This window comes from Lissotriton helveticus, chromosome 1_1, assembly GCF_964261635.1.
Source record: "Lissotriton helveticus chromosome 1_1, aLisHel1.1, whole genome shotgun sequence".
In the NCBI taxonomy this organism is placed as follows: Eukaryota; Metazoa; Chordata; class Amphibia; order Caudata; family Salamandridae; genus Lissotriton; species Lissotriton helveticus.
The window spans coordinates 626,043,764-626,063,129 of record NC_136057.1 but is presented as its reverse complement, the minus strand read 5'-3'; the positions used below and the strand labels follow the sequence as shown (position 1 = coordinate 626,063,129).

At 52.5% G+C, this 19,366-nt stretch overlaps 1 protein-coding gene across 11 annotated transcripts in view; it reads right to left on the bottom strand.

The window, feature by feature from the left end:
• The window catches only part of LOC144770317 (GLIPR1-like protein 1), a 1,599,314-nt gene that overhangs the window by 910,025 nt on the left and 669,923 nt on the right, over nt 1-19,366 (bottom strand). For all 11 annotated transcript variants that reach the window (XR_013598866.1, XR_013598868.1, XM_078654790.1 and 8 more), the window contains one exon: nt 5,831-5,925. Coding sequence is in view for 9 of the 11 variants with exons in the window: in XM_078654790.1 (XP_078510916.1) it covers nt 5,831-5,925 (95 nt within the window). In the remaining 2 variants the exon portion in view is untranslated. The remainder of the gene's footprint in view (nt 1-5,830; nt 5,926-19,366) is intronic.

The window sequence follows — 19,366 nt, the reverse complement described above, 5'->3', positions numbered from 1 at the left end:
GCAAGTCCCCCTTTGTTTTTGGCCCCATGTCTTTGTAGCACCAGCTACACAGTACCATTTTCCTTGCTCCCTGAGAAATCCAGGATGATCCAGTGAACTTGGCCCCCAAACCTTCCGATTCTTAAAGGTGAACTACAACAGTAACTGCATTGCATTGATTTTCCAATTGCCGTTTTCCTTTCATAGAAAATGTATTGTGTGTAATTGCACATGTAGGAAGCTGGCTCTGTATATACTATACCAAAGTAAGGTATAGTGTGCACAGAGTCCAGGGAGTCCCCAGAGGTATAGCAGAAGCTAATTAGGTAAGTACTAATATCTCTCTTTGTGGTAGGGTGGGCGAGCAGTTAGGCTTATCCAGAGGGTGTGTTAAGCCTTTATTGTATTCACTCAATCAAGGACTGATGCACACACTCAGAGACTGAATCCAGACCAATTTGGTAAGTATAAAGTAAATACTTATGTTTTATTTTAGAACCAAGCAGGACTTGTCACATGTGAGTAATATATACTTTTAAAGTGCAAGACTGTTCAAACTAATACAGTTGTGCTTGAAATTACAATTCTTACAAGTTTGTATCAGTTTTAAATGCAGTTTGTATCATACAGTAAGTACTTTCAGATTACTTTCGAGTACTGGAGGTGGTAAGCCTAGATACCCCACCCTAAGATCTCTACATACAAGGTAAGTACAACTTTTTATACTTCGCTAATTAGGTTCACTTTTCTTCATACTATAACAAATCAACAATTAGAACAATTTTAGGACCATAATTTTATAACATGGGCTCCTATAGGAGAAAAATGGTTATCAGCTTTGGAGGTAAGTACTCGACGCATGAAGGTGAGCTTTGGGGTTTCGACCAAGGTTCCTCAAGGCTGGGTGCAGAGTGCAGGGGCCCAGTGTTAGCCAATGGGGCTAAGGGAGCATTCGGTTAGGGATTGCTGAAGAGCAGACCACTCGGTTGTGGCAGCAAGCTCCTTAGGTTAAGGTCAGCACTGTAGGGGCCCACGACTGGCACAGGAGCTGCATCATCAGCGGCACTTGGGCGGTCAGGTGCAGGGTGCAAAATGGGCATCAGGGACCCTGTGCTTTCCAATGGAGGCCTTTAGTTTTGGAAAGATGCTGCAGGCTCGTCCAGGAAGACTCCCTGAAGGTGACCACTGGCTGGAGAGGTAATTTAGGATCTTGAGGGATGCTTGGAGATACCCAAGGCCGTGGGGCTTAGGCTGCAAGGGTGTCTTCTGGGGTCGGGTTTTCTTACCAGCTCCGGTCGCGGTCGGGGGGATCCTTCAGGTTGAGGCTCCAGGCATTGTCAGGAGTGTTGAGGGAGGTTGGGGATTACGAGATCCAAGGTCAGGATCGCTGGAGAGACCCCCTTGAGGTGTTGGGCCACTGAAACTTGGGCCGTGGGCGTCAGGTGAAGAGTGGTGCAGAATCGCGGAGCCACCGGATTCCAGATTGTGGAGGTAAGTCTTGGATTGAGCAAATCCAGTGCTCACAGGAGACAGAGTCTGTGGGAAAGTCACAGGGCAGGCCTTTCGGGCTCTGGGGGTTCTGGCTGCTGGCCTCGCTGGAGTTCTTGCTGTAGGTAGGTCGTGGACAGGACAGGCCGGTAGGACTGGGGCTAAAGCAGTTGGTGTCCTCTTCTCCTTCCTGGGTCAGCACAGCTCTTATGTCCTTCTGCTTTCTTCCTCGAATCTGAGGAGCCAGGTTTCAGGGTCACCCCTAAATACAAAATTTGGGGATGTTATAGGGGTGTGCAGGTAGAGACCAATAGGTCCCTTCCTTGGAGTGGGTACATCTCCTATTATGCCACCCTCCAGTGGGAAGGTGCATGAGCCTCTTTCTAAGTGGATGAGTCCCCTCATCTTCAAGATGGAGGGGACTGAGATGTGTGCTTCAAATCGCCTCCCCCACCTGAGGGGTGGAGTTGGCAAAGGTGGGCACACCTCTCTTTCTAGCTTGGATTTTTTACCGATTCTCCTGCCTAAAGTGGGGCCAGAACTGGTGGGAGCCAGTTGCTGGGACAGCAAAAGGCAGGGACTACTTCCAAAGGTGGCAGGCCTCTGAAGCTTTCCCTTTCATGGACTCAGCCCTACTGTGGAAGGAGGCATGACACCTCTGCCTAGGATGGGCTTTGTTCCTGGACCCAGAGAGGTGAGGCTTTCTACCCAGGGGTCCAGAAATCTGTCTGGTGGTGGCAAACGGCAGGCAGTGGTCGGGGGACTCTTCAGGTTGAGGCTGCAGGCATTGTCAGGAATCTTGAGGGAGATCAGGGATCACCAGATCCCAGGTCAGAATCGCTGGGGAGACCATAGGGTGTTGGGCCACTCAAACTTGGGCCATGAGCGACCAATGGGTCCCTTACTTGGGGTGGGTACACCCCCTATTATGCCACCCTCCAGTGGGTGGGGGCATGAGCCTCTTCCTAATTGACTGAGTCCCCCATCTTTAAGACAGAGGTCACGGAGATGTGTGCTTCACCTCGCCTCGCCCACCTGAGGGGTGGGGTTGGCAAAGGTGGGCACACCTCTCTTCTGAGCTCAGATTTTCCGCCGATTCTCCCATCCTAAGTCAGGGCCAGAACCAGTGGGAGCCAGATGCTGGAGGCAGCAAAAGTCAGGGACAGCTTCCAATGGTGGCAGGCCTTTGAAGCTTCCCCTCTAGTGGACCCAGCCCGTCTGGGGAGAGGAGGCATGAAACCTCTGCCCTGGATGGGCTTTGTTACTGGACCCAGAGAGCGGAGGCTCTCTGGCCAGCAGTCCAAAAACCTGTCTTCTGGTGGCAAATGACTGGCAGACCATTCAGGAACCACACCAGGGCTGGTCGATTTTGAGGGGCCATCTCTAAGATGCCCTATGTGTGCATTTTACATTAAATCCCACACTGAAGTCAGCGTGGGTTTAATAGGTGGAGAAGTTTGCTAACAATCTTCCCAGTTTTTAGTAAAGCAATTATGGAGCTGTGGGGTTCATAATGATCATCTCCCAGACCATATACTCATTATGGCTTTACTACATTTACAATGTCTAAGAATGGACTTAGACACTGTAGGGGTACACTGTACCCCCTCCCCTTAGGATTAGTGCACTCTGCAAGAGGGATGACTTACCTAGGCCTCAGTCAGTGGGTTGCAGGCATGGCACACAGGAATTTGTGCCATGTCAACTCTTCACTTTTCTCTGCAACAAAACACACAACCTGCAGTGGCTGGGTGTGTGTGTTAAGGTGCAGGGCCTGTAAGGGTGGTGCAATTGGTGCTGCAGCTGCAGCCCTTAGAGGCCTTCCCTAGTCATAGTGCCCTTGGCACCTACCCATGATATCTTTTACAAGGAGCTTACCTGTGGCCAGGGTTGTGCCAATTGTGGATACAAAGGTACATTCTTGGGAAAGAGCACAGGCCCTGAAAACCTGATTGGCAGGGAACCAGGGCACATCAGGTCAGATTTCCTCAGCGCTCAGGCAAACATTGGGGGGTAACTATGCAAAAAGGGGCACTTTCTTACAGCTCAAAACAGTGATTACTGCATTTATTGTGATTTTCTCATATTGCGAAAAGACTTTACCTTGTACCCCAAGTTCTTGGTCTAAATATTTATGTAAAAAGAAATACTATTTATCTAATTTGGTCTTCATTCATTGAGTGTGGGTTTCATTTATTACCTTGGTGAGTTCAACAAATGCTTAGCACTACCCTCTGATAAGCCTAACTGCTCGCCCACACTACTACAAAATATTAGTAGTATCTATTTTTGCTGCTGTAAACCGATAAGGGTCTACTCAACCTCTCTGCATGGTGTACCACATTGTGGTGTGCTAAATAGAGGGATGGGTTTCCTCCAGCAAAACTAAGGTTAAGGACGTCAGCAGCCCTCCACACCATATTGCTAATGAAGCTCTCTCCTCTGTAGCTATGGCAGGAGCAGAAGATATACCAGCATTTGGAGAGGTGCCCAGTGCACTGGCTTCACCCAGATCCTCACACCCCTAAAGGGGTCTTCAGAAGGCTGGCATTCTTCAGGGTCCGGCGATCCTTCCCATTCCTCATCGAGTCCCAGCCCGTAAGAATAAAGCTCAGGCTCCGAGCTGGACTGCATGAAGCCAGTTGGCTCCTGAGTCGGCTGATGTCCGTCCACTCTATGTTGGAGTCGAGGATGGGGCCGCCAGGGTGGGGGGGGAATAGGGAGGAGGTCTAGGTGGTACAACTGGTGCCAGTCCATATCCATCAGTGGATCTTTGGGGCCCGACGGGCTGCTGGGGCTGGAGCCGCTGGCATGGATCTAGAAAGGGCCCCTTCAGAACTCGCCAGGTCCAAAGGCGCACCAGTTGGAACGAGCTGCCCAAATATAAGGTGCATTGTCTAACAAATTCTCAAAGCTTGTCAATGTTTGGTCCGGCTCCCGGAAACTCGGGAAGGTGCAAAGCCGACTCAAATGTTGGCTCAACGGCAGAGCCAGGCCTTAAGAGGCGACACTTCTTCGTCTCGTCGGCTGATGGACAAGGTGAAGTTGAAGGACACTTCGACTTCTGTTTATGTCTGGACAGACCCAAGTGGCTTGACGACTTGGAGTGTAATGACGACCTGGGGCTCCGCGACTGCTTCCAGGATCTTGCTCTTTATCAGGACCTAAATCGTTGTGGGGTCGCACATTGAGCCAGAAGAAGCTGGAGGGATCACTCCCTCCAGGTCTCTGGATGCATGGCGCGGCAGTCGGGACAGGTTATCGGGTCAGGGCCCCGCTCAAGGCACCAAAGGCAAACAAGGTGCTGGTCTGTTACATCTGCCGGTAACAGGCATCTCATGGCTTAAAGCCAGCCTTCTTAGATGACATATTCCTGCACACCAGGAAGATATCCTCAAAAAAGAGTCAAAACAACACTGAAAAAACCTAGTCATAAAATGACTAAGAGGTATCTCTTCCCGTATCTGAGCTGACTGGCGCCGAAAGAAAAGAATTGACATCAGCACATGTGGGTGGCATCTGTATAGGCACAGTGAATGTCATTTCTAGTGTGGAAGATCCTATGCCGAGCTGATCAATGCCACCTACAAGCATGCAGGGGTACAGCTCACAAAACAATTCCAGATCCGGTCTGACACCATTGGAGAAGTCTAAGGTAAAATAAATCTGCAGCTAGAAGTTTCTATCAGATAACAGAACACTAAGATAGTAAGCAGCCCAAAGGGTCTCTCTTGAGGTACTTAAAGCCAACACAATATTTTCTTTCCTTGAACACTGCCCATTCAGTTGCTTTTGAAAAATGAGGTACTCATAAAACTCGGTTGCTATTTCTCCTCCTTTCTTATGGGAATGGTAAAAACAGCACATTTTGTACCAGGTGGCACCATGATATCACATAAGTCTTTTAAGACCCAGATTCAAGGAATAAATAAACCTAAATTATTTGTTCTACGGTCAGGTTCCTGAGTATAAATGGAAACATTTAGCTTTGCTGTACTCTCTGAAACCAGGATGACGAAACTGCAACTGAATGAGTACTTAATAAAGCTTTAGCAAATGCATAAATAAGAACAGACAGTGTGTACTTGATGTAAAAAAAGTATCTTCTATACTAAAAATGTAAATAATGCATTAATGTTTGAAAGCTCAGTTTAAAAAAACTTCAGTAATGATGAAATATAAAAGTGCAGTCTACAATGGCTTTATAATGTCTGCTACTGAGACTGTTAAAGTATACAATGCATGCCATACAATATCTGATTCACCAAAGTAGTAAAATTGCACTTGGTAATATGGGTATAAATGTTGGTGGAAAGATTAACTGCTGATATGTATGTTTTATTTTTAAACAGCTGCAACTTACGCTGGTCCATAGTCGCATACAAACAACACTGCATTCCTTAAGGATGAACACTTCTTAGCAGCACAACCAAGCTTGTAACTGGCAGCCCACACAACCTAGAAAAAACACATATTTAGTTTTTACCAAACTGTATTTAGTTCAACTTTTGATTGTTTTACTGAAATATTTAGCTTAAAATACAACCGATTGCAATCATTGGCAAATCTAACAAGTCTAGTGGTGTCTGCAGATATATTTATTTTGTCAATGCTGGTTTCATTTAGCAACTCTTATTAAAGCAAAAAAAAAAATGGACATCCCAAGTCAATCAACCAATCAGGGGTTTGTACAGCGCTATACTCACCAGTTAGGGTCTCAAGGCTGGGAGAGGGGTTTGTGCAGATCTGTTGGGGTCAATTGAAGAGCTAGGTCTTGAGGTCTTTCCTGAATTGGCACAGTGTAGGGCTTCTCTGGAGGTGGAAGGGGAGCTTGTTCCATGTCTTGGCTGCAAGGTAGGATAAGGACCTTCCACGCGCTCTGTTCCTGTGGAAACGTGGAAAGATGCCTAGGGAGAGGTCGGCAGAGCGGAGGTTTCTCTTCACGGCAGGAAGGAAATGCGGTTGTTGAGGTTTTGTGGTCCTATGTTGTGGAGGACATTTTAGACGTGCATGAGCAGCTTGAAGTTATTCTCCTTTCAATGGGGAGCCAGTGTAGGTTGCAGAGGAGTTGGGTGATGTGGTTGTGCCTTGGGATATTGAGGAATAGTCTGGCTGCTGTGTTCTGATTGGTCTGGAGTTTGTGGAGGAGTATTTTGTTGATTCTGTCGTAGAAGGCATTGCCGTAATCCAGTCTGCTGGTGATGAGGGCATGAGTGACCGTTTTCCTGGGGTCTGAGGGTATCCTTTTGAATGTTTTGCGTAGTATGCGGAGGGAATTAAAGCATGCAGAGGAGACACCGTTGATCTGGCGATTCAAAGTGAGCGATAAGGCCAGTATGATGCCTAGGTTATGTGCATGGTCTGTCGGGGTGGGTGGGTTACTGAGGGTGGGGGGGGCCGCACCAGGTGTAGTCCCATGCGGAGGGGGTGGAGCCAAAGATGAGGACTTCTGTTTCCTTTGAGCTGAGTTTCAGGCAGCTGTTCTTCATCCAGGCTTTCATCCCTTCTTGAAAGTTGTGCCTGGTGATGGGTTTCTTGGTGAGGGAGAGGATGAGTTGGGTATCACCAGTGTAGGAGACGATGTTGAGCCCATGGTTTTCAACAATGGTTGCGAGGGGGGCCATGTATACATTGAAAAGGGTGGGGATGAGGGAGGATCCTTGGGGTACTCTGTATCAGGTCTCTGTTGGTTCGGATAGGAAGGGCGGGATTCTTATTCTCCGTGTTCTGCCATTGGGAAATGAACGTATACAGTCTAGGGCGTTTTCTTAGATGCCGTGGAGTCTGGTGGCTAGTGTGCAGTGGGAGACGGTGCATAAGGCTGCTGATAGGTCGAGGAGGATGAGGGCTGCTGTTTGGCCTTTGTCGAGGAGGGTGAGGATGTCGTCTGCTGACCGCTTTTTTAATGACCTTGGCTGTGAAAGGAAGCAGTGAGATGAGCCTTAAATTCTTGAGGTCCGTTGGATCCGCGAAGAGCTTCTTTAGGACTTTCCAGTTGTCTGGGAATGTGGTGATCTCGAGGGAGCAATTGATGGTTCGACGTAGCTCAGGTGCAATGGCTGTGATAGCCCTGTGGAAGTTGTGTGTGGGCAGGGGTCTGAAGATACTCCAGAGTGGATGCTCTTCATGGTCTTTAGGGTGTCCTTTGTTGTGAGTGGGACCCACATAAGTAGGGTTTGTTGGGGGGCGTTGCTGGGGCAGGGGTTGGGGTGGTGCAGATGTCTTGGTCATCGAAGTTGTCGTAGAGTGTCTTGATCTCGAGGTGAAAGAAGGAGCTGAGTCTGTTGCAGAGGTCTTGGGAGGGAGGGACGACTGTAGTTTCGCTGTTGGGTTTGGCAAATTCCTGTATGATGGAGGAGAGTTTCTAGGAGTTGTGGACGTAGGAGAGGATTCTGTCTTGGAGGAAATTCTTCTTTGTGGATGTGATGAGTTGGTGGTGTGCTGTGGTGGCTGTTTTGTAGGCAGTACGTGTTTCCGGAGTTTTGATGTTTCTTCATGTCTTTTCCAGTCTTCGGCAGGAGCACTTGGATTCTTGAAGTGCCGCTGTTAACCCGTTTGCCTCTTGTTGTGTCGTCTTGTGGTCTTCTGGAGGGAGGCGAGGGTGTTTGCACAGTTGGCGATCTATCGATGGAGGTTACTTGATGCGGTGTTGGGATCTGTTGCACTTGGGGGTGGAGTGCATGTGAGAGCGGAGGTGAGGTGTTCTTCTGAGACTTTGATCCAGATTCTGCATAGGGGTGGGGCGAGTGCTTGTGAGTGGTGTGTTTTCTCAAGGAGAGATGGATGCAGTGGTGGTCAGTCCAGAGCTGTTCCGTGGTGTGGTTGAAGAAGAGCTGTTTACACATTTGCGAAGACGGGGTCGAGTGTGTGTACTGCTGTGTGAGTGAGGTGGAGACAAGTTGCTTCAGTCCTACGATGGTGAAGTTCTGTAGGAGAATGGTGGTGTTAGAGTCTTCGTGGTTGTCTAGGTGGAAGTTTAGGTCTCCGAGTAGTATGAAATCTGTGGAGGCAAGGGCATGGGGTGTGATAAGGTTGGTGATGGTGTTGGTGAACAGGGTGCAGGGGCGGGCGGTCCGTAGTTGAGGGTTCCATGGAGCATCATTCTGGGGTTGGTGTGGATCTGGAAGTGGATATGCACCATGGGGCTTGTGATATGTCATCCGAGTTGGTGGGTGTCGTTCAGAGGGAGCTTTTCTGGATGATGGCGAGGCCTCCTCCTGGGCAGGTGGGGCGGTCTTTCCTCAAGATCTTGTATCCGTCAAGGATGGCGGGTGTGATGTCGTGTCCAGAGCTGGCGTTGGTCCAGGTCTCAGTGAGGAAGGTCACATCAGGCGTGTGAATGTTGAGGATGTCCCAGATTTTTGTGGCGTGTCTGTGCAGGGAGTGCATGTTGAGGAGGATGCAGTTCAATGGTTCGTGTGCGATGGCGTTTGGTGGGATTGGGGCTGCTGTTGGGTTCTGGAGGTGAGTGGAGGTGTGGTGGCAATGTCGGCAGGAGATCGCTCCTTGGGTTTGCATTGGCATTGAGAGCTGGCATTTGATGTTGCATTTGTGGTTGAGTGAGTGAAGAGTGGTGGGGTCGTAGTGGCAGGAGGTCGGCGGACCAGGGGGTCCCTGGCGCTGGTTGCGGTCAGGTCCCAGACGGCTTTGCCTTCTGGCACGCCTTCTGCGTGTAGGCACCGCAGCTGCCCTTAAGTAGAAGTTGGGGAAGGGCGATCACCTGGGAGCGACAAGCAGGGGGAGGAGGGGACCGGGGGCAGTAGCGGCAGGATGCACAGAAAGAGGGAGCGTCAAGGGAAATAGGCAAAAGAGGCAAAAGAGAAGAGGCAAAGGGAAAGGAGGCTAAAAGAGAAAAATAGGCAGGGAGCGAAAAAAGAGAGAAAGAGAAGGCAGAACGAGAAAAGGTGGCAAATAGAAAAGAGGCAGAAAGGGAAAGGAGACCAGAGGACATAGAGCAGAGCGGAGTAGCAGAGGAGCAGGGTGCTCTTCCACCAGACCACCAGGTATGAGGCACAAGCAGGAGCCTGCAGGTGGAGGAGGGCCTCGAACACCTACCTTGCAAGGAGCTCTGGCTCAAGGGCAGTCGCTTAATGGTGTAGCTGCGCAGGGGGGAGAGCAGTGACACTGAGCAGGAAGGTCAGAGGTCTTGCTCTTCTTGCAATGCAGCGGTCACCATTAAGAAGGGGGGGGACGATCAGCTGGGCGGCGGTAGGGACACGCTGGGGGGAGGGGACACTTGGCAGCAGCAGCGGGGAACGTGGGAATAGGGAGCGAGAAAGGCAAATGGGAAAAGAGGCAAAAGAGAAAAAAGAGGCAAAGAGAAAAGAAGCAAAAAGAGAAAAAGAGGCAAAAAGTGAAAAAAGAGGCAATGAGAACAAGAAGCAGAACGAGAAAAAGAGGCAAAGAGGTAAGAGGCAGAAAGACCAAAGAGACCAGAGTACTCTATTTGTGGTAGTGTGGTGAAGCAGCTTAGGCTTATGAAAGAGGAGTGTTAAGCGTTATTTGAACACACAGATTCAATAAATGGTACACACACTCAAGATGAAATTTGAGACCAATTTAGAAAGAAAGCACAGATTTTTTATATATTATAGACACCAAGGTCATCGGAATCAGGTAAGTGATTTCAGAGGTAGGAATTTTACAAAGGAAACAGTACAATACTCAAATAGCAGTTTTTGAGGTATGAGCCTCAAATGGGGTCACGTTATTCTATGGGAGGAAAGACATGCACTGCACACATATACTTGCAAGCAGTTGGAGAGGGTACACTTTAGGATTTAAGGTGGTTGGGGCCCAAGGTCCAAAGAATCACCAGCAGTTTGGGTTTACCTGCCCTGGTGTGTCCGGATACAGGGGTGCTGGTCGCGTTGATAGCCTCGAGGGCTACACAGTTTAGTCTAAAGTACCTGTAACAGAAAGGCTGCAAGAGGGGACATGGGGACAAGTCTGACAGAACCCAAAAGGGGTTCTTAGCTCTTGATGGTCTCGGGAGCAAGGGGAAGAAGTCGGTTTCCGTAAACCTAGGCTATGGGGCTTGGGTGCAGAGGTGTTTGGCCGACTGGCCACTTGAGTTGAGTCCTGATGTCCTTGGTGGGCAGGTCGGTTTTGGCAGGCATGGTATCCGGACTGGACACTGAATAAGCCCAGGTCATGGCAAATGCTCCGGTACACAGGGTATTGGTGGAGGGGGGCTCCTGGAGGATCTCGCGTCTTGAAATTTGCTGGAAAAAGGAGTCTGACCTCTTGCAACCACAGAGACCTCCTCCTGTACTCCTGTAAAAATGCTCCATCAGTGGGTGTGATGGGCAGCAAAATGAAGTACCGGACAAGTGCGGTTGGTGCCTGCATATGCAGGGAGATGGCTCCCCCACCCCAAGGGAGATGCTAAGTGGTTGTTAAGTGTTAGACCTGGCATCCTTGGCGTGGGTCCCCTTACCTTCTCTCCCCTAAGCCTCCCACCGGTATGACCCATTCTTCAGGCGGGACTCGTTCATGTTCCCCACGTAACCCAGTGCGAGGCCTTCTACTAATACCCTAACCTCCGACTTCACAGATTCTCCATGACCTCGAAGAGATAACAGAAATTTCCCAGCAGCACCCCCGTTCTATAGGGTTCATGTAAAACACTTGTTGAAAAGAACCATAGAAATCCCCCGTGTAGAATTAGCCCATTTCTTAAAGATCCCGGACTCCTCATCCGCAAACCGTGCTTTGGGCCATGAGAAACACCAGGCCGAGTTGTCTCCCCAGCCTGGTGTTAGCGGACAACCTTTAAGTGCGAGGGGTGGAGTAGTTTCGGTTGCAGGTCTTGCCCCGAGGTCGGCCCCACTCCCTGCTGGCCGTCTGACGACCCGGCCACCAGTTTTGAAAAGGACAAGGTGCCATCTGGCCAAGAAACACCACACTCAGGACAGGGGCACCAGGCAACCCCCTGCGAGATCAAAAGACTTCAAAGAGATCAGGCCCTATAACTAGAGGGCCCGTTTCTGCTCCCAGGAAGTTGACTTTTGGAACCGGAGAGCCCTGCTGACCTGGTTCCAGCTCGAATCATATGCAAGGACGCTTCTTTTCTACCTAAAACTCGAGCCCTGCTGACTGTGTCGCGGCTCGACTCGTGCAGGAGTACGCACGCTTCTTTTCTACCTACAACTCGAGCCCTGCTGACTGTGTCACGGCTCGACTCGTGCAGGAGTACGCATGCTTCGTCTGGCCCCAACGGTGTCGCGGCTCGACTCGTGCAGGAGTACGCACGCCTTGTCTGACCCCAATTCGAGCCCTGCTGACTGTGTCGCGGCTCGACTCAAGCAGGAGTACGGATGCCTCGTCTTGCCCCAACTCGAGCCCTGCTGACTGTGTCACGGCTCGACTCGTGCAGGAGTATGCACGCCTCGTCTGGCCCCAACTCGAGCCTGCTGACTGTGTCGTGGTTCGACTCGGACGGCCAGCGAGCCGAACAGCAGGTACGCTTCGTACCCTCCATCGCAGCAGCATTTCAACGCAGCTCGTGACCCAGCGAGCCAGCCACCAAGTACGACTCATACCCACCATCGCAACAGCATTTCAACGCGGCTCGTGACTCAGTGAGCCGGACAGCAGGTAAGCGTCGTACCCACCATCGCAGCAGTATTTCAACGCGGCTCGTGACCCTGAGAGCCGGCCGGCAGGTACGCCTCGTACACCCCATCGCAGCAGCATTTCAACGCGGCTCGTGACCCAGTGAGCCAGCCACCAAGTACGACTGGTACCTTCCTCCCCGAACCCGTAACTACTCATCGCGGTTCCCGCAAACCGACCCGGACTGCCGTACGCCTCGTACCAGTGGATTCTAACCCACCTCCCGGTTGACTGTGAGTACCCGAGTCGCCCCGACGACTCGCACCCAGACTGAACTGCCCCCCACGACAAAGCGCATGGGATCGCCTCTATCCTCAGTTTTATTATAGTGTGTACCCCCTTTCTCATATTGTCTTAGGGATTAAGGTTATATAAAGAATCCCCTGTTTTTATACACAACTGGTGTGGTGTCCTTTTGTCGTGTGGTGAGACCTCCCTGTGCATGACCAGGAATGCGTGACCCTCTCTGGGAATCAGACTTGAGCGCTCAGCAAGGTTCCTGGAGGAGGCGGGTTCCTGTTTGGTCAGAAGTATCTACCTCTGCCAACCACAGACCTCCAAATCCAACACTGGAAGCAACGGAAGGATACGAACTGGCATTTATGGTTACTGAACAGTGAGTTACTGACCTACTACCTAGGAAGGGCAAGCCCGAATGTAGCTCTTAGGGTGTGAAACTACTTCCTTTTTGACCAACTATTCCCCGAATTAGTTGAGGAAAAGTCTCGCCCCCCCATGACCATGAGTCTTACAAGACTCAACGGAAGCCTAGCCTTTCAGGAAGACCAACTAGAAAGCTACGCCCATAGGGAGCTGAAACAATTCTTTAAAGATTTTAAGATTCCTACCACTGGCCTAAGCACCAAGGAAGATTTCCAAAAGGCCCGAGGGCCTGGATAGAGTCCCGGGCCCCTGCCCCCATGTAGACGGGAATGGCATTGGGGATGGGCAGCAGGACGAACCTGGGCTAAAAGAGAGAGAGAGAGCAGTCTCTCCTGCGCGTAGCAGTGCATCAGAGAGAGGCCTCTCCCCAGAGGAGCTGTCGGACAGAGAGAAAAGCAGGGCCCATGAGTTAGAGTTAGCTAAGCTCAAAATCGAAGGAGAACTGACACTGGCAGAGAGGAAGTTGGCTATGGAAGAGTTGAGATTACAAGGGAAGTTGGAAGAGAAGAAATTACAGCGGGAGCATGAGAGCAGAAAACTCCAGTTAGAGCATGAACGGAGCTTGAAGGAGCTCGAACTCAAGGCTAGACATGAGGAGGCTGTGCCCCCGGGGAACCGAGGGCCCCCCTCACCTGGTAGAGACCAAGGTACACATCCCCAATGACGTAGTATAGTAATACTATAGGAATGATGACATCCAACAATGGTTTAAAGCATATGAGGTAGCTATGACCTCCCACCGGGTCCCTGAGAAGGATTGGGGGGCTGGGTTGTGGGGGCGGTTCCTGAGCGAGGGGAGTTATACCTTGCTAGACCTATCTTCCACTGTACTGAATTCATACAGTCACATGAAGGAGGCACTGTTAGCTAGATATGGGCTCACCCCCGAGATGTACAGACAGCGATTCAGGGATTGCAAGAAGCTCCACGGTACCACTTGGGTAGAGTATGTTAACTTTTACAGCAGAGTCTTAGAAGGTTGGATCAAGGGCAGTAAGGTCACCACTTTTGAGGAACTAATTGACTTGATAGCTTAGGAGCACCTGTCCTTAAATTGCTTTGTAGAACTGCGCCAGCACCTACTTGACAGCAACCTCACTAACCGTAGAAGGCTTGCTGTGGAGGCAGACCGCTGGGTGAACACCCAGGTCCCCAGGGGCCCAGTGGGAAACTATGCCAGTAATGGGCAGGGTCCCCGACAGCGAGGCGGGGGAAGCCAGGGTAGGCAGTGGGAATTCCAGCCAGGGCCCCAACGTAGCCCCCAAGGGAACCAGCAGCAAAGTCCCCAGCCCCCCCCCAGTCACTAGTCCCGGGGCCCACCCAGGCAGGCCTGAGCTCAGGAGCGCCATAGCTTGTTACAGGTGCCAGCAACCAGGCCACTACGCCAGTGATACCCAGTGTCCCCTATACAAAAAAACGGTCACATCTGGTACCCCACGCCAAGTAGCCAGTGTCGCCCTGGGGGAGGAGTTAGAGGCTCCCGATGAGTGGGAACCCGTAGCAATGTCCCTGGTCTCTCTAGGAGACAGAGAAATTGTCCGCAGGACCCAGCTGCCGGCCAACACTAAGAAATACCGACAGTGGGTGACCATCAATGGGCACCGAGTAGGGGCCCTCCGCGACACCGGTGCTAGTGTCACGGCTGTCCACTGTCACCTGGTCTCTGAGGAGCAAATTGTAAGTCACGCTTTCTGCCCCGTCATTGCGGCTGACAACTCTGAGTCTCTGTAAAATGGCCCAAATTTCCTTTTAATGGGGGGGGGAGTCTCAGGCACCTTGCAAGTAGCTGTCAGACCCACCATGCCTGTGGATTGTTTACTGGGCAACGATTTGGAGAGCTCACCATGGACGCAGGTGGAGCGGAAGGCTCACCTGGAAATGTTAGGACTGCCCGAGTGGGTGTGCGCCACCACTCGGTTCCTGGTCCCTGGCTGCCAAGATGGGTGCTCAAGAGGACCTGGAGCCTGAAGGAGTGGCCCAGATCCCCGACTTAGAGGAGAGAGAGGGGGAGTACGGGCAGCCGTACACCTTCAGCCCTGTGGCCCAGGAGGAGGCAACCTTTGAGGGGATGCCCTGGGGCCTCCCAAAGAACAGATCACGGAACTGTGTGACTTACCTGGAGCTGGCCCAGTGACGATAAGAGGGTGGACCTTCCAGGGAAGAGTTCTGCCAGGAACAGAATACCTGCCCCTCCCTCGTATGCGAGCGGCAGCAGGCCGCCGCCCAGGTGGCCGGCGACCAGTCCGGGTCCCACTGGATCTACTGGGAGAATGGCCTCTTATATAGTGAGCCTAAGTCTGCTGAGCTAGGGTAAGCCCATGTGCTGGTGGTACCCCTACGCTTCAGAGACTTCCTACTGGGCCTGGCTCATGACGTACCTTTAGCTGGACACCTGGGGCAAGATAAGACCTACCACCGGCTTGTCACTCATTTCTATTGGCCCCGGATGCGCCAAAATGTAGGAGCCCACTGCAAATCCTGCCAGACTTGCCAGGCAAGTGGAAAGAGTGGGGGGAAGCGCAAGGCTACCCTCCAGCCCTTCCAGGTGGTCAGTACCCCCTTTGAGCGAGTGGGGATCGACATTGTGGGGCCTCTTGGTCCCAGGACAGCCATCGGCAACAGGTTCATCCTGGTCTTGGTGGACCATGCCACCCGGTACCTTGAAGCCATCCCTCTCCGAACGGTGACTGCCCCCGTGGTGGGGCGGGCCCTGATGGGGATATTCTCCGGTGTGGGATTCCCCAGTGAGGTAGTGAGCCACAGGGTGACCAACTTCATTTCTAAATACATGAAGTCCCTGTGGCAGGAGTGTGGTATTATTTACAAGTTCACCACCCCGTACCAACCCCAGGGCAATGACCTGGTTGAGAGGTTCAACCGTACCCTCAAGGGCATGATCATGGGCCTCGAAGAGCCCCTGAGGCGTAAGTGGGATGTCCTCTTACCATGCCTCCTGTTTGCCTACAGGGAAGTACCCCAGAAGTCCTTAGGGTTCAGCCCTTTTGAGAAGCTCTACGGCCACCCCGTCAGAGGACCCCTAAGTCTGGTCAAAGAGGGCTGGGAGACAGCCCCCCGGAACCCTCCCCAGGAGGTTTTCCGATACATATTGGCCTTAAGGAATCAGACTCGGAAATTCAGGGCACTCGCTGAGGCGAACCTCGAAGCCAGCCAGGAAGAAATTAAACGCTGGTACGACCAGAATGCCACTAAGGTAGAGTTTCAGCCTGGACAGCAAGTGTGGGTGATGGCCCCGGTGGAACCTTGCGCTCTCCAGGACAAATGGACCGGTCCCTTCAAAGTGGTGGAGCGCAAGAGCCACGTCACCTACCTAGTGGACGTGCAGTCTCCCAGGATCCTCCATGTGAACTGCCTCAAGCCCCACTTTGAGAGGTCCGAAGTGGGCATGCTCCTAGCCACCAATGATGGAGTAGAAGAGGAAACTGAGCCTCTACCCGATCTCCTGTGTGCCAACGGAAAAAGATGGCTCAGTAGAAGGGGTGATTCTCTTCCCCCCCCTGACCCCTGAACAGCACGAAGACTGTCGCCAGTTATTGAGACAGTTCTCTGATCTATTCTCTCTGGTCCCCAGTGTTACAGATTGGACAGATTGGTGGGTCCATGATGTAGACACTGGGGACAGCACCCCTGTGTGGCACAAAGCCTACCGAGTCCCAGACAGAGTCCATACCTGCATTAAGGAGGAAGTCTCCAAAATGTTGGCTCTAGGGGTAGTTGAGTCGTCTGACAGTCCTTGGGCCAGCCCAGTGGTTCTGGTCCCAAAGGCGTCCGCCCCTGGTACCACCCCTGAACTAAGGTTCTGCGTGGATTACCGTGGACTCAATGCTGTCACCCTGACGGACGCACACCCCATCCCCCGAGCAGAAGAACTCATTGACTGCCTGGGATCTGCACACTACCTCAGCACCTTCGACCTGACCTCGGGTTACTGGCAAATCGCCCTCACAGAAGGAGCAAAAGAGAAATCCGCCTTTTCCACCCCAGATGGACACTACCAATTCCGGGTGATGCCCTTTGGGATGAAGAACGCCCCAGCCACCTTCCAGAGACTGGTCAACCGGGTACTGGCAGGGCTGGAAGAATTCAGCGCAGCCTACCTGGATGACATTGCGGTGTTCAGCACCAACTGGGAGAACACTTGCGGCACCTCTGGGAGGTGTTGATGGCCCTGCGCCAAGTAGGCCTCACCATCAAGGCCAGTAAGTGCCAGATTGGGCAGGGGTCGGTGGTCTAGCTAGGGCACCAGGTAGGGAGCGGCCAGGTTGCGCCCCAACAACCCAAAATCGACACCATCCTGGCGTGGGAACCCCCCATGACCCAGACAGAGGTGAGGGCCTTCCTGGGCCTCCCCGGCTATTACAGGAGATTCATCAAAGGGTATGGCAGCATGGTGGGACCCCTGACAGAATTAACTTCCAAGAAACAGCCCAAGAGAGTGCATTGGACCCCCACCTGTCAGAAAGCTTTTGACAATTTGAAGACAGCCATGTGCACCGCCCCAGTACTTCAGGCACCTGACTACTCCAGAGAATTTGTTGTTCAGACAGACGCCTCAGAGCATGGCATAGGGGCAGTTCTCTCACAGCTGAATGAGGAGGGCCTAGACCAGCCAGTAGCATTCATTAGCAGGAGGTTACTACCCCGGGAACAAAGGTGGAGTACCATTGAGCGGGAGGCCTTTGCTTTGGTATGGGCCCTGAAAAAGCTGAGGCCCTACCTGTTCGGGACTCACTTCCGTGTCCAAACCGACCACAGACCCCTTAGGTGGTTAATGCAGATGCGGGGGGGAATCCAAAGCTATTGAGATGGTCCATTTCCCTACAGGGGATAGACTTCACAATGGAACACCGCCCTGGCACCGACCACGCCAACGCTGAGGGTCTGGCCAGATTTTTTCGCCTTAGTGAAGAGAACCCCCAAGGGGATGGGTAGTTCTCCCCGCCTTTCAGCTAGGGGGGATGCGTGTTAGACCTGGCATCCTTGGCGTGGGTCCTCTTACCTTCTCTCCCCTAGGCCTCCCACGGGTATGACCCATTCTTCAGGGGGGACTCGTTCATGTTCCCCACGTAACACCGCGCAAGGCCTTCTACTAATACCCTAACCTCCAACTTCACACATTCTCCATGACCCCGAAGAGATAACAGAAATTCCCCAGGAGCACCCCCGTTCTATAGGGTTCATGTAACACACTTGTAGAAAAGAACCATAGAAATCCCCGTGTAGAATTAGCCTGTTTCTTAAAGATCCCGGATTTCTCATCCGCAAATCGTACTTTGGGCCATGAGAAACACGGAGGCCGAAACCACCAGGCCGAGTTGTCTCCCCAGCCTGGTGTTAGTGGACAGCCTCTAAGTGCGAGGGGTGTAGTAGTTTCGGTCACGCGTCCTGCCTACCCCCCCGAGGCAGGCCCCACTCCCCGCTGGCCGTCTGACGACCCGGCCACCAGCTTTGAAAAGGACAAGGTGCCATCTGGCCAAGAAACCCCACACTCAGGACAGGGGCACCAGGGAACCCCCTGCGAGATCAAAAGACTTCAAAGAGATCAGGCCCTATAACTAGAGGGCCCGTTTCTGCTCCCAGGCAGTTGATTTTTGGAACCGGAGAGCCCTGCTGACCTGGTGGCGGCTCAAATCATGTCCAAGGACGCTTCTTTTCTACCTACAACTCGAGCCCTGCTGACTGTGTCGTGGCTCGGCTCGTGCAGGAGTATGCACGCTTCTTTCCTACCTACAACTCGAGCCCTGCTGACTGTGTCGCGGCTCGACTCGTGCAGGAGTACGCATGCTTCGTCTGGCCCCAACTCGAGCCCTGCTGACTGTGTCGCGGCTCGACTCGTGCAGGAGTAAGCACGCCTCGTCTGGCTCCAATTCGAGCCCTGCTGACTGTGTCGTGGCTCGACTCGTGCAGGAGTACGCACGCCTCGTCTGGCCCCAACTCGAGCCCTGCTGACTGTGTCGCGGCTCGACTGGTGCAGGAGTACGAACGCCTCGTCTGGCCCCAACTCGAGCCTGCTGACTGTGTCGTGGTTCGACTCGGACGGCTCGTGACCCAGCGAGCCGGACGGCAGGTACGCCTCGTACCCCCCATCGCAGCAGTATTTCAGCGCGGCTCGTGACCCAGCGAACCGGACGGCAGGTACGCCTAGTACCCCCCATCGCAGCAGCATTTCAACACGGCTCGTGACCCAATCAATCAATCACATTTATAAAGCGCGCTACTCACCCGCTAGGGTCTCAAGGTGCTGGGAAGGGGGGGGAGCTACTGCTCGAAAAGCCAGGTCTTGAGGAGCTTCCTGAAGGAGAGATGGTCCTGGGTGAGTCGCAGGTGGGTGGGGAGGGTGTTCCAAGTCTTCGCCGCCAGGTAGGAGAAGGATCTTCCTCCAGTGGTGGCTCTGCGGATCCGTGGGACGGTGGCGAGTGCGAGGCTGGCGGAGCGGAGCTGGTGGGTTGGCGTGTAGAACGTGAGGCGTTTGTTGAGGTACTCGGGGCCTAAGTCGTGGAGAGCCTTGTGTGCGTGGGTGAGGAGTCTGAACGTGATCCTCTTGCTGACTGGGAGCCAGTGCAGGTCCCTCAGGTGGCCGGAGATGTGGCTGTGTCGGGGG